The sequence below is a fragment of the Musa acuminata genome, chromosome BXJ2-11 (genome assembly GCF_036884655.1).
Source record: "Musa acuminata AAA Group cultivar baxijiao chromosome BXJ2-11, Cavendish_Baxijiao_AAA, whole genome shotgun sequence".
Taxonomy (NCBI): Eukaryota; Viridiplantae; Streptophyta; class Magnoliopsida; order Zingiberales; family Musaceae; genus Musa; species Musa acuminata.
In genome coordinates, this window is record NC_088348.1 from 32423312 (window position 1) to 32436067 (window position 12756).

General features: G+C 38.1%; 4 protein-coding genes across 6 annotated transcripts; 3 read left to right on the plus strand and 1 right to left on the minus strand.

The window, feature by feature from the left end:
• Positions 1-1051: 1051 nt before the first annotated feature.
• On the minus strand, positions 1052-5752 carry LOC135627359 (uncharacterized). 3 transcript variants are annotated; one of them, XM_065133437.1, is made up of 7 exons: positions 5584-5752; positions 4369-4505; positions 3379-3439; positions 3082-3244; positions 2589-2677; positions 1834-1977; positions 1052-1372 (listed from the first exon to the last, which is right to left on the minus strand). In XM_065133437.1, exons 1-6 carry the CDS (start codon positions 5633-5635, stop codon positions 1859-1861), a joined length of 621 nt encoding a protein of 206 aa, XP_064989509.1. In that variant the 5' UTR covers positions 5636-5752; the 3' UTR covers positions 1052-1372; positions 1834-1858. The 3 variants fall into 3 exon arrangements, with proteins under 3 accessions (XP_064989509.1, XP_064989507.1, XP_064989508.1); XM_065133435.1 differs by having other exon boundaries at positions 3082-3247; XM_065133436.1 differs by having other exon boundaries at positions 1824-1977; positions 3082-3247.
• A 1559-nt stretch (positions 5753-7311) lies between these two features.
• Positions 7312-9895, plus strand: LOC135627168 (protein transport protein Sec61 subunit beta-like). Its single transcript, XM_065133166.1, has 2 exons — positions 7312-7427; positions 9511-9895. The coding sequence occupies exon 2, from the start codon at positions 9516-9518 to the stop codon at positions 9762-9764; it is 249 nt and encodes an 82-aa protein (XP_064989238.1). The 5' UTR covers positions 7312-7427; positions 9511-9515; the 3' UTR covers positions 9765-9895.
• A 419-nt stretch (positions 9896-10314) lies between these two features.
• On the plus strand, positions 10315-11585 carry LOC103972662 (protein LURP-one-related 15-like). Its single transcript, XM_065132990.1, has 3 exons — positions 10315-10575; positions 10654-10881; positions 11009-11585. The coding sequence occupies exons 1-3, from the start codon at positions 10339-10341 to the stop codon at positions 11231-11233; spliced, it is 690 nt and encodes a 229-aa protein (XP_064989062.1). The 5' UTR covers positions 10315-10338; the 3' UTR covers positions 11234-11585.
• Positions 11586-11946: 361 nt separating this feature from the next.
• On the plus strand, positions 11947-12398 carry LOC135627615 (protein LURP-one-related 15-like). Its single transcript, XM_065133740.1, has 2 exons — positions 11947-12189; positions 12243-12398. The coding sequence occupies exons 1-2, from the start codon at positions 11947-11949 to the stop codon at positions 12396-12398; spliced, it is 399 nt and encodes a 132-aa protein (XP_064989812.1).
• The last annotated feature ends 358 nt before the right edge of the window (positions 12399-12756 follow it).

Consider the following 12756-nt stretch of genomic DNA (forward strand, 5'->3'; position numbering starts at 1 on the left):
ATGAAGCGTCGTGAGCAGATTCCATGGAAGCGGTGCTCGAAGTCACAATGCTGAAATGGTCGTATGCCATCGGTTTCAAGCTCGAAGACTTTTCTTCGATGGCTTCGTGGTGGAGCAATTCCACATAGTTTTTGCCATCCGTCAATCAGCATGCCTAAAACCAACTATCTCTTGCCCATTAATGAGGATCTGTAATAAGTCAACAGAGATTATAAATCTTTTAGGAGATGTTGGAGGTTGGATCCATGTCCTGATTTATGTGTGTGTGTGGAAGATTTCTCTATATTTATATGAAAGAAATTTCGGTCTTGAGTTTAGATTACGAGTTCTTTCTTATGTTTTATTATTGATATATAATAAAATTATTAAGATGGATGTAAGCAAAAGAAATAGATTTTGTATTTACTTGTATATATTATTAATTCTATGCAAGGATGTGAGGATAGGCATGGAGAGCCTGTGTTTGTCAAAATACAAAGAGAACTTTTTTGTTTGCTTTGTGTGCCGAATTAATGAGGTAGCTATGGCAATGGGCATTGCGTCTTGTAAAGGAAATCTAAACATTAAATTACAAGAGTAATGTCAATGATAGGTGGGTCTCTTTTTTCTTCATCTGATGGAGGGTTTGGAGTTCCATCCCTCTTTTGCACAAGTCAGTATGATATGATAGAAACAACTGTTGTTTGGTAGCATGGTTTAATTCTTTGATCGGATACAATAATGAAACCATGTCTTGAATCATTATAGGATGACCAACACAAAAAGAAGACTGGTGTGGAGTCCAATATCATTTCTTACCATGCTCAAACTAGTGCTACATACCCTAACATATAAAAGATTTGCCAAGCTTTTCTTTAAGGTTAGGAATACTTGCTCTGGAATGAGAGGTTGACCTTGACTTTTGAATTGGAGACTCGAATCTAACCCACTCTTCTAGAATATGAACATGAAAGCAGACTCTTATCATGATCAAGTCAAACTTTTCATCATCAAGAAGAATAGAAAAAAAAAAGAGTCTGACTATGCACTACTGGTTATAAAGCAAAGAACAGGCTTAGAATGCCAACATTGTTCTGATTAACACAGTGATTTTACAACACAACAGGATCTATGAAAACATTATGGATCCAGTTGACACAAAATATCAAGATCATGAGTAACAAATTCATAGGTCGATAAGTTACTCATTATTTGTGCAAGCGCAAAGCAAGAATATGTACACAAGTCAAATTTTCGGTAAAACAAAGATTCTACCAAACATCTTAATCTGTGAACACGACGCACTCACATAAACCAAGTGATGCCTTCACTGGTCTCCACAGGGTGTGGGGCCGGCCACAGTGGGTTGTATACAACAAAACGTATCTGTAATCTGCAACAGAAGAAAAGCATTAAGAGACGCACAATCGTGTACAATCTACTGTGCATCTTTGACAGCTGAGAGATCCTTTAGACATACAACAAATGGATCCAGCATTTAGGTATGCACCGTCATATTCAGCAAGAATTAAATGAAAGAGCTATTCTTGTTCCTGAATTTACAGAAATGGTTTGACAGTCACGATGGAAGCATAAAACTTGGAGCTGGCATTAGGTAGAACATTCAATTTTGCACAGAATAGACAAACAACAAGAGATGCTATATCAAAAATAAAGAAGGCAAAAGGAATCAGGTTGTTGGGGACATAAATGGACCTAGATTTCCTACTGTTTGATCAACTCATGATGGAGTGGAGTACAGCACACCTCTAGTAAAGCTTCTGCAAGTCTTTTTAAACACTTTATTCAAACATATTAGTTGCATACTGTGACCAGTGAGATACCTGCAATTACCTCATAAAAAATTTAAATCTTGATACTATGAACAACACTTTGGTGGGGGTTCTTTCTCAGGTTCATCATCTACAACAAGAATCCCTCTTTTCGGTGGAGCAGGCAGCAAGCCATTGGTGCTATTCTTTTTCTTCTGCAATAATCCTTCATTTGAGCAAAATAACAGCACGTTATAATACTATCAATCACAAATGATACTGATAGAGGTATACAGAAATGCAAAGGCTGAATGGTAGCTTTAAAAAGTTAAAAAGTCTTAAGATTTAGCATCACTGGAAAAGCATCTGCCTGCTTCCAAATTTAAATGATCAACAATAATTAAAGTTACTGTCACAATTTTCATGAAACCTATCAGAACATTGACATGCTTTTGCATAAAATACACAGTACAATCTAGCCCAATAAATAAGGACTTTCCAGAACACAAGACCTCTGTCATTGGATGGGCTACACATGAAAGAATGTTTCTGCAACTTTTTAGTTGAACGTTGATCTCAATTATAACCTCAATGTCTTAAGTTGATTGGTCTCTTCAAATATACACTATTGCAGATTGTCTATAGTATATTGAAACTTCTAGAATGTAATCTGGAATTATACTAAAATGAACTTGAGGACGAGATGAGTGCCTGTCTCATGTAAGATGATAGGTAATTTCTATTGTTATGATGCATCACAAGTAACGGAAAAAGTAAATTTGTCTATACCAGACAAAACACTGAAGTAATTCTTAATTATGTGAATGGGTAACTCACGTGTTGTGATATCAATAAAGACTTCATCTACTCCTGTTCCAGACTTGGCAGATGTCACAAAAATCTTTGATCCAATCGTTGCTGCATAGCTGCACTATAAAGATAATATATCAAACTGACAAGCTATGAGTTCAAAAAAAGGAGAGAGTAAAACATTTCTATGGCAACTGAAATTTCCCGGAATAATCCATAACCAATCACTATTGATCTTGCGAATTATAGATAAAAGTAGTAACACAATGTGAATCCAGAGGTGGAAAAAAGTTATGATTTATGACTTTATTAACATACCATGATGGAATAACTTGTAACAAGATCACTCTTTCACCATGTCATGAATCATAATGTGAAAACAAGACTTTGAAAAATACCATTCATAACTCTATTAAAACTTACAAAGAGTTCATAACATGTATGGTTGCAAACAGTATGCTATCTTGGCAACTCTGATTATATTTTCAAGATTTAAGGAAAAGGATTGAATGAAGCAAACCTTTCAGCTTCTTGTATATCATACTTCTTTGATCTAACTAAATCACTTTTATTTGCTGCTATGGCCATGACTATATCCTTTGATGCCATCTGCTGAAGTTCCTTAACCCACTTTCGGACTCGAAGAAAAGAATCATTGTCTGTGATGTCATATACTAAAAGTGCTGCTGCAGTTATCAAGAGACATTTAGTGAGGTATTTATTATCCACAATCACCAAAAAAATAAAATAAAATGTTCATAATTCTCTAAGGTAAATTCATCAATGATGCTGAAGATAGAGTTTGCAAGATACATACCATCAGCATCGCGATAATAGATGGGGCCCAAAGCATGGAAACGTTCCTGTCCAGCTGTATCCTGCATAATAAATATGATCATTCTAAGCTTTGACTGCAATAAAAAAACCCATAAATTGGGTGCTTTTTGCCTTGTTAATATGAATATGACTCTGTTGTGTCTTGCAAGGCCCATTCATGACTGGCACCTAAATTTATAATTCGATACTGATCTGCATCTTTTGGCTAGAAGTGCACTGGAAAATTTGAGCAACTTCTTGCTATATACTTTATGCTATATGCCAAATAGGGAAGACAGTGTAGTTTCATAAAACCTAGAAAAGATCTTTGCATAACAAAACAAGACTACAGAAGTAGAAAAGTTCTGAACCTCAAAATTTTCTTTAGAAAAACATTATATCTGATACAGGAACATTCGATGTTGAAACTATCTGAAGTTGACACTGTTTTTATTGCAACAATGTCCTTTCACAAAAACAATATTGAATTTGCATCTAGAGAGTCCTTTCTTGCATTAGTTTTGCAGCATGCTAATCCCACTGCTTGCAGCTAAGAACATTTATTGAGAAAAATGTTCTGCTTGCTTTAGGAAAACCTTTTCCTTTTTTGGTTGTTGATCAAATCTATTGTTCCTCATTCTTAAACATAAAGCTTCTCCTAAGTAATAATCAAAATTATGGCTGCTCCACCTTATCTCAAAAAGCAGCATTTGAACTTAAGATTTTCAATGAAGCTATTTAAGAAGGTTATATGCGAAGTCATCCAAATACAAACTAACAGGTGGCTAAGTCAAAATCACCTTATTTTTTTATCTAGTTTTTTCACAAAGATTTAATTGAAAAGAACCAGGGTCATGTTTGAAAAAATAATTAGTGGTAGAACTTCACAGAAAGCGTGAGTGATGAGCCATAGGACCAAAGATATGTCCACTACTAGCCTAGTGCTTTACATAAACCAAATAATTAAAAATAAAAAGACAAGAAAACGCACCCATATAGACAAGGTAACAGGCACACCTTCAATGACAAGGTGTTTTTTTAGATAGAAAGCTTGCACTGTAGCTTCTTGTTTCTCGGAGAAAACATTATTTACATATCTCAATACAAGGGAGGTTTTCCCAACTCGACCTGTAAAAAAAAATGTACATTATGAGATTCATAAAACAGAAGATTAAATTCTCAAAGAAATGTACTGCCCTACAGCATGTAGGCCAACTGCATGTGTATGCTGACCCCTTACTAACAAAAGCAATTACTAGTGCCGCGGTGTTCTTCCTTTCTTTATTTAACTATGACCTCATATTAGTAAAGAACAATAAGTAGTGCTGGAATATTTGTCTTGATTTCTACTCACTACTCTCTTTTTTTCGTCCTTCCTCTTGAATCTTTATATCTAAAGGTTGTGAGAGCATATTGTTTTTCTTCCTAAACAAACTATCAGGATATCTGCAGCTGTTTGCAGTCACGTCTAGTCCAATCAGATTCATCCTTATGGACCTATTTAAGACTAAAATACTCCAAATCAATTGCAAACAACTTTGAAGTCTAACCACCCTGAACAAAACCTGCACTTTGCACCTCCGAAACACCATGACATGAACCCACCTAAATGCAAACATGAGATCATACATTTGGGTCTCCTTGCTTAGACTAATAAGTTGTCTTGATAGCATGCATGTACACGATGACTGATGATGCTAGGGGCATGAAACATAAACATTGTCTCAGAAATCTCATAAGCTTCCTTCCATCTTTTAAAATTCAGTACATACATATATCACTCATATGTGAATATTTCCTAATAACAACCTGCAACACCAAGTATGACATAGATATGGTCAGATCAATGGTGGGAAATCCAATCTCCAAGATCCCAATTTGGCTACAGACTGCACCTTCACTATGTCGAACTCGTGCATAAGACATCAAGGAAGCTAATATTGATCCTTTACAAAAACTTAGTTGCCAAGTTCATACAGGAAAATTCACGGAATAATGGCCCACAAATTTGATGGACCACATCTACATCAAATCCAATCCCAGACTGAAACCCCAGAAACCAATCCAACGAACAAGTATTCCGCAGCCACCTGAACGGCGCAAGGAAACCCTACGCCGACTCAACGCTCAAACATATTCAACCAAGATTCAGACGAAAAAGAAAAGAGGTAGACAAAGATTAAACAGGAAGGGGGATTGGAGTTACCGTCCCCGAGGAGAACGAGCTTAAAGGTGAGATTTGGCGGCCGGGAGCTCATCCTCTACCGATCGAAATCGAAGGGTCTTCGGACGGATCGGAGAGTCTCGCCGCGTCTTCCAATCGCATCAATTCCTTTCCTTCCGCAAGGGGGAACGAACCGACGATTTGGTCGAGAGGCCGCTTTTGTGGGCCGGATCGAGTAGGCTAAATGAACTAAACTTTGAAACGGGTAGAATTCTTGATCCGACCCGAATCCGATATTAAGACCTTTTATCTCTAATGCACCAACCTTACTTTTTATGGGATTTTACCCCAAAACCTTAATATCAATATTTTTATTGTCAATTTACATGCCTGCCTTATTTATTATGATATTTATTTGAGATAAAACTATTGAATCTCGAATTTTGATGATGAAATCAATTGATAGAGTTTATGATCTAATCTACGTTTTGAATAATTCAGGACTATCTTCGATCATGAATAGATAATTAAAACATGAAGAATCAATGTTGAGGCAAAGTGGAATATGTCAGAAGATTGGATGTCGAGCTGGAGGATCGGTTGACTTATCATCATATGGCTTCGTACCATGAGTTCGGGGATCAAGCTTAGAAGAGCGGACATACTGTCAAAAAAGATCGAAGTTGTGAAAGTCAACATGTTGATTGGGTAAAAGACCACAAAAGAGGATGATGCGACAAAAGATTGGATGAAGCGCCAAAAAACCAATGACATGCAGGACAACATGTGATTAATGCTTTGTAATAATTATCTAAATCAAAATAGTTTTGAGTTGTAATTAGGTTGGAATCATGCTAACTCAATTAAAGGCCAACTTAGCATATTATTTTGGGTTAAGAGAAAATTTCATTCAATGACCCAAAAGTTGGGTCAAGCGATGGCACCATCGGTTCAAGCGGTGGCACTATTAGAAGCTCAGTTTTTGAGACACAATCTCCCAGATTATATCAGGCGGTGATACTACCCAAACACAATCTCCTAGATGTGTTAAGCGATGGTACCGTCAGGACCCAGGAAACCCGATATAAGACCTTTTTTAGCTCCAATTTTGAAGTCATTTGTGATATATAAATAACCTGGTTATTCCTACGTGGAGAAGCAAGAAATTGAGTTGAAAAAAGGGGGAAAAATCCTTATGAAAAAATTGTAAATCTCTTAGTATAAAGTCATATCTTCGTAGTAGTTAGAAGTTCTTCTAAAGAAAAAAGTGAGGACTAAGTGTAAATGTTATCTCTTGAACTTGTGAAAAAGAGAAAGAGTATAAAATGATAGTTAATCTTCGTCTTTTAAAAGAATATCGGTAGTGGAAGCCGATGGCCTCGAGTGAAGAGGAATCGAGAGTCGATGCAGGTCACGATCGAACCACTATAAATATGATTTGTATTTCTCTTATGTTTTTTATTTATATTGTAAACTGATTTACTTGTTTATTATTTTCACTATCTCATGAATGTGCTTTCAAATCAAGCATCTTTCTGATCAGTTTTCATCGAACGAAAATTTCCAAACCAACGTGATTTTATCGTAAGCACTAATTCATCCCCCCCCCTCTTAGTGCCGACTTGGTCCGAACAAAAAATATTATGAAAATAATATTTATCTTCTTTTCTTACCAATTATCCGAAATAATATATCATTAAAATAAATATATCTCATTTTTCTTCCCCAAATAAATATAATTTCATTACATGGGCTTTTTAGCCCGGCCCATTTACAGCTCTATTAGACATGCCGCAAGTCAAATACCCACGAAGGATCGGGATCGTCTCTTGGGCGGTATCCTCGTTGGAAACCCTAGCGTTTTTTCGACCATCAGCTGCACAAAGGTACGATTTTGATCGCAGCCACATGCATCCCGTCTCGATCTTTTCTGTTTCACCTGATCAATTTGGCACCTTGGTCTGAGGACGCTTTTTACATTAGAAATCTGGATTTTTAGGATCGGTAATTCCGACGTCTCCTTAATTCACTTATATCATTTCTTATCCTTGAATTAAAGGACTGATTGATCAGATCTCTGATATTTGGGTTGATGTGATGGTAGGAATTCACTAATCCGTTGATTTTCTTCGATAGAAGTGTGTGAATTTCGTGAGAACATATACTATTGTTTTGGGTTGTCAAGTTTATCTATGGAGTATCACAATATGCTCTCAGAGGGTAGATCTGTTTGCCCTGGTTAAGTAATATTTCTGGAATTACATTGAGATCCTAAATAACCTTTTGATGCTTTCTTTCAGTGCTTGATCTTCACCACCATTTGCTAAAAGACAATTTTGAGAACTAATATGTTTGGTTAGAAATTTGTGTGGTTTACTGAGTGGCGAGAAAATTCTAGGAGAAATCATATATTTGATTTGGTGGCTTTAGCAAACAATTTGGTTAATGAATTATGAACAGTCTCCAATATCTGTGGCACTTATTAATCCTTTTTTTTTTTGTTGAGCTATTTGTTTGGTCGATTGGTTACTGATGAAGCTGCATGCTTTACAGGCATCCTATCTGTAGGTATTTTAAGTATGACAGGAACTACTTTCAGTTAGATGTATTAGATTGTTAAATGTATCCGTAGAATTTATGAACATGATGCATATACATTGATGTTAAATAAAATAAAGTTGTTAGCCAAGCAGGGAATAACATTAGAAAGACTAAAAATAATTCTGATGGATAAATGATTTAAAAAGTGCTAGGCGCTAAGGTCCCAAAGTGCTTGAGGCCTTAGGTGCTCGCCCGAGCAAAGGGAGGCACTCTAAAATATTAAAATATTAAAAATATATAATATAATTATTTAAATAAAAATAATTAAATTATAATTAAAAATATAATTATTGAAATAATTAAAAAATAGGTGCTCGATCCGTTGAGTCTACGGCAGAGGTAGCGATAGAAAGCGTTGGTGGCAGAGGCAGAAGCAGAGCTAGGGTTCCTCGGGGTCGTGCAGGCATGAAGCGTGACTTTTGAGGTAAGAAACTACGAACCAAACTAAACTTAAACCGGTTTGGTTTGCTTAATTGAACCGGGTGCTCGTTCAAAATGCCCAGTGCCTAGGTTCGAGCGAGCGCCCAGGCGATGCCTCATTGAAGCGCGCCGCATGGTCCACACACGAGACGCTCGGGCCTCGCCTTGCCCGAGCACTTAGGCGAGTGTTGTAGCTCTTATTTAAATCACTATGACAGACGACTGAAGCCCTTTTATTTTTTGGCCATTCTTTTTTTCATTTTAAGATAACATCTTATTATCAGTCTTTCAAAGTTGATCACGTCTAACAAAAGATTTTGTAATGATGGTAATGATGGGTGTTATTTAAGATTAATGGTTCAGCAAATAGTGGTCCATGTGAGCATAGTTTAGACATCTAGAGGCTTGTTTTTGGCCCGAAATCTAGTCGAAATCTAGTCGAAATCTAGCCGAAGCCCCAGGTGATTGTTTTACGACCACATTGGTTGCGATGGAAATTATTGTTGAATGGTTATTGACCTCAAGTTCCTTCAAAATTTTCTTTTTCCTTTATTCATTCACAAGTCCTTGATGGTTATTTTAATACTCAAGTGGCTAGGCAAGATTAGCTACAACAGGAGCAAATAGTGTATCATGCCAACAATATTTGTATCAGTGGAATTTTTGTTCATTTTGCACTATGGAGATGTACTTGTTACCTCTAACCTCCTTTGGGTTGATATTTATTAGTGTGAAATTCTCTTTTTCTTGTTTCTTTAACTGTAATAAAAAACTAATACATGATTGGTTCTGGCCATTAGCAATCCAATCTAATGAATGCATCTTTTGCATCATAAACATGTTCACTGCATTCTTCTGCTGTTTTGGCTCCATCGTGAACACACGATCTTTCTCCATATTTAAGATTGTGTTTTGTATGCTTTACTTTTTATTATTTTTTTGCGACAGTCGAGATGGTTGCCAATGGCGGAGCACCACCAAGAGGTAGTGCAGCAGCAGCTGCCAGCTTGCGCAGACGCAGGCCAGGTGGTGGTGGTGCTGGTGCAGCAGGAGGAGGTGCGAGCACGATGCTCCAGTTCTACACCGACGATGCTACGGGAGCCAAGATGTCTCCCAATACTGTTCTCTTTATGAGCATTGGATTCATTGCTGTGGTTGCTCTTCTGCATGTCGTCGGTAAACTCTATTTTGTTCGTCACTAGAGCTCCATGTTTGCGTCCTGACTTTTGATCTCCCTAAAGGTGCACTCTTGATTTGAGCAAAACACAGACAATGTATTGGATGGTAGGCAATGTGGCAATTTTATTATCAGAATCCTTGGAGTTTGCCCCAACTGCAGCATTTTCGTTCTATAATTGACATTACATACAGCATACTTGTTATTTTGAAGTCAATCCAACCTGCTGTGAGTGTTGAATTTGTTTGTGCTTATCATCAGAATGTTGAACACTGTGAATGAAGTAAGCCATTGAATTGTGATGAGGGTGACGAGGGGGAACTATGAATGTTATGATGGTAATGATGTTTCCGTGTGATTCGAGTGATAGTCTTCTCCTCCAATTCAAATGTAAATGCACGAGAAACGCGGTTTGGCCACTGATTTGGATCCACTCGCCCACTGAAAGATAATTCCATTTCTTGCAATCATATCCAACATATGATCAAAGTCAAGTCTAAATCCTAGTTGTTTTCGTTGACCTTCCAATGTCACTTCATTTATACGCCAACAACGCAACGACCGAAATGAATGAGAGAGAGAGAGAGAGAGAGAGAGAGATGAGTTCAAGTTCTCAGTTTGCTGCGCCGTCCGGTGCCATCGTCGGCCCACGGTTCTGCGTTCCGTATCCGATCGACCTCACGTTCTTCATCGATGCCGCCAAATGTGACCACCTCACGGTGACCGACATCAACGGCAACGTCGTCTTCAAGGTCGAAGCCCATAAGTGGAGCCTCAGAAGCAGGCAGGTGGTCGTCGACGCCTCCGGCAAGACTGTGATTTCGATGCAGCAGAAGGTCCACCTCCTCATCTCTGCTTCGCTTCCTTCTTTCTGCAAAGTTCAAGACGTTGACTCTGGTCGTTCTGTCATGCAGCTGAGCAGCATCCATGACCGGTGGCAAGTCTTCAAGGGAAATAGCTCAGATCCTAAGCATATGCTGTTTAGCGTCAAGAGGAGTTCTGCTCTCCAATTCAAGACCGAGTTGGACGTGTTCTTAGCTGCCAACACGAAGGAGGAGGTGTGTGACTTCAAGATCAAGGGAAGCTTCCGCAAGAGATCATGCACTGTGTACAAGGGCGACTCTTCCATGGTGATCGCGCAGGTACTTACCTTCTCCAAAACAAACTGTACAGCACACAGATCTCAGCAGCTTTAGATTTAGATCAAAACATTGATTGCAAGTTTTATGTGGAGTTGCATTGTTAGAATTGTGTGATGTGGCGATGCAGATGAGCAAAGAATACAAATTGGTGAATGGATTGGTATCCAAGGATGCTTTCGGCGTGGCCGTCAACCCAAACACCGACTACTCCTTCGTTACTGCTCTGACCATAATTCGACATGAGTTCTTTAAAGAAGACACTGTAATCTCTCATGAAATCTCAGATGAAATCTCAGACGAAATCTCAGATGGAATCTCATCTGTAATCTCAGCTGCACTAGGTGGATCCTAATTCTCCATGCCTGCTAGTATAACAGCGAGTGACTTCCTCTGCAGCATGAAACCACAGATGGATACTTGGTGAAGACTTGGATGTTCATGCAAGACTTGGGTTGTAGTACTTAATCTTATGTTCCTCCTTTTGTGTTATCGTGGGATGGCTATATATGTACGTAAGATTATAGTAGTTTGCACCGCAGCTGAACCTGTTTAGAGATCATAGATATATATAACAGGGAAGTGAAAGTGAGGTGGATATTGGGTCTCTTCTCAGCCCTATGCACTGTTTAGAGATCATACATAAAGCTTGTTTGAAGAGCTCACTGCCACTTCTTTCAAGCATTGAAGATTCATGTTTCCTGATCTTTTCGGTGTTCTGTTTATCCTTTTTGTTATTAGGAGATTTATGTGTATCTTTTGGTTAGGAATCTCAACTAAATATTATAGCTGATCATGCTTTTTCAGTGGACAAAAGAAAATGAAAGCTACTTGACATCGTCAACACTGAAGAAGAACCTCAGATTTATTAGGCTTGTCTGCTTGCACTGATCCACTCTCCGAAGAGGTCTTTGAGAGATGATGGGCTACTTTTCTTTTGCCTCCTCACTTGAGTTTGTGTCTCATGTCATCTATTTGCGTCATACCTTAAACAAATACTTGAAACGATCCACTTGATCTTTATCCACCAATTCAGCTGTAAGAGAGAGAGAGAGATAGAGAGAGAAGATGAGTGAATCGAGTCCTCGGATTTCTCGGCCCGACGCCATCGTCGACCCGCGGTTCTGCGCTTCGTACCCGATCGACCTCACGTTCTTCATCGACACCTCCTGGTTGAACTGTGACCGCCTCGCCGTGACCGACACCAACGGCAACGTCGTCTTCAAGGTTGAAGTCCGTAAGCGGAGCCTCAGAAGCTGGCATGTAGTCGTCGACGCTTCCGGCAAGCCTGTGATCTCGATGCGGGAGAAGGTCCACCTTCTCACGTCTGCCACACATCCAACTTTGGCTGTTCCGTCATGCAGCTGCGTAGCGTCAATGACCGGTGGCAGGTCTTCAAGGGAGATAGCTCTGATCCTAAATATCTGCTGTTTAGCGTCAAGAGGAGTTCTTCTCTCCAAGTCAAGACCGTGTTGGATGTGTTCTTAGCTGCCAACATCAAGGAAGAAATCGTAAGATGATAATAGAGACACTTCAACAACTAAATTCTCAGAACTTATATATATATTATTCAATAAAATATTATTCTCTGATTATAAAAAGATAAATTCAATACTTTGACTCGATAGTAACTCCTATCTTGATTAAGACTTTTAAACTTAGATCCTATCTAATTGCAAAGCTTGATTTAATATTTGAATATATTCTCTTAGATTAAAGTTTGTAAAAAAATTTATGAAAAGCCTTGAAACTTGATGCAATCTTATGTTGTTGCTATGCGTAATGTTTTTTAGAATATCTAAATTCTTAACCTTGTATTCCATAATAGTTTTCGATGTGCTCGATTTATTCTATCTTATCTGTTCTAATAAATTGTAA